We start from the raw sequence: 1,605 nt of genomic DNA on the forward strand, positions 1-1,605 counted from the left end.
GAACTTCCTGTTCCCGCCCCCTCTATCCTACTCGGAACTTCCTGTTCCCGCCCCCTCTATCCTACTCCAGATTTCCTGTTCTCGCTTCTTTACTCTACTCCAGACTTACAGACCTACACTACCCAACCAAAGCACACTTCCTGTTCCCGCCCCAGGTTTACATTTTTGTCGAGGTATCTGCTCAGTCTGTCCAGGGCCTCCGACTCTCCGCCCCGCCACACGGCTGTTGGTAGCCCCTCCGTCCTGAAACCTGCACAAACACACCAATCACATGAAAATGTCTATTAAAGTTAAATGTAATGAAAAAAACGACAGCTTATTTCAGTTGTTTCGGAGATGAGATGTTCTACAGGAAACAAGAACAGACACTTCTTGTTTTAAAATCCAAATGTATTTGTCATTTCTGCCCTGAGCGATTTGCTATGTAAGCTTCGGTTAACAATGACTAAATTAGTTCAGAAATATTTGAATAATTGCAAACTGAACTGATCAGGATCTTAAGTTATTTACAAAAAATTACAGAAATTATGCAAAAATAAACAGAGAAAAATCCATTGTTCTGTTACATAAAGTACATTTTTCTAAATCACTCAAAATTACTATAAAAAAAACAGTGATTCTGTCAAACTGTGAGGTCTTTCTGGGAACTAATAACAAGAGACACAGGAATCCTTCTGGAATGAGTTGGTTCCATCACTGCTGAGGACCTTCTGATGGCAGACTGTAGATCTATAGACAGCAGATAGGACTCACCAAGCTCCACCAGAGAAGGGATGCTGTAGAGCTGGTCGTGGTTGTCAGATATGTTACTGAGACATCGGTTCATCTGCTGCTGGCTGATGGGAGCCAGAGGTCTCCTGGGCAACTCCAGCCTGCTCACTATGGTCTGAAATCGCTTAAAGGTCAGAGGAGGGTTGTTGTTGTTCATCTCGATGATCCTGCAGCCATGGAAACAACAGAGGAGGATAATCAAAGCTGCTGCTGCTGCTGCAGCACATCCCCTTCATATTGATACGGACAGAATACCAGCTGCCAACAGGAACCAACCTGCAGACAGAAATCTGAGCCCGTTTCCATTTCAGGCTCCAAGGTTTACCTGCTGAGACACACCTGAGTTACCCTGAAGGCTGATGGACCAGTGTCTACTGATAATGACGACATCAGGTGGACGTCAGCCAATCAGAAGAACCATTACAAACAGATCAGATTATTAGAATAATAGTAAACTGATTCACTAATCAATTATAGACTCTGAAACACAGCATAAAAGAACATCTATCCGGTATAGATCTGGGTCATGCCAGAATTTAAGAGACAATTTAGGATCCACTTTTTAAAAAGATGGCTGTTAATCTTGTGTTTTGTTCTGTTTTAAAAAGCTGGAAACTTTTGGTTAATATTTTCCAATTAGAGGAGAGGCCAGTGCGGTCAGAAAATTTTGATTTCTCTTGTTTCATATCTTTAGTTCCGCTACTTATCCAGCGAAAAATGTTTTTACTCTTTTTCACTTGCAAGGCCACAAAATGTCTGAGTGAGAAGTGTTTTGCATACAAGGAATACTTATTCCATAACAAGCCAAATTCTTTCCCAGTAATTGTTATTGTT

At 41.5% G+C, this 1,605-nt stretch overlaps 1 protein-coding gene across 1 annotated transcript in view; it reads right to left on the minus strand.

Annotated features, from left to right (window-relative positions):
- Positions 1-1,605, minus strand: part of LOC107090434 (cryptochrome-2-like) — a 25,181-nt gene that overhangs the window by 13,840 nt on the left and 9,736 nt on the right. The window contains 2 exon segments of the mRNA XM_015383810.1: positions 138-250; positions 754-938. Coding sequence (XP_015239296.1) covers positions 138-250; positions 754-938 — 298 coding nt within the window.

The sequence above is a fragment of the Cyprinodon variegatus genome, unplaced genomic scaffold (genome assembly GCF_000732505.1).
Source record: "Cyprinodon variegatus isolate N-32 unplaced genomic scaffold, C_variegatus-1.0 Scaffold294, whole genome shotgun sequence".
Taxonomy (NCBI): domain Eukaryota; kingdom Metazoa; phylum Chordata; class Actinopteri; order Cyprinodontiformes; family Cyprinodontidae; genus Cyprinodon; species Cyprinodon variegatus.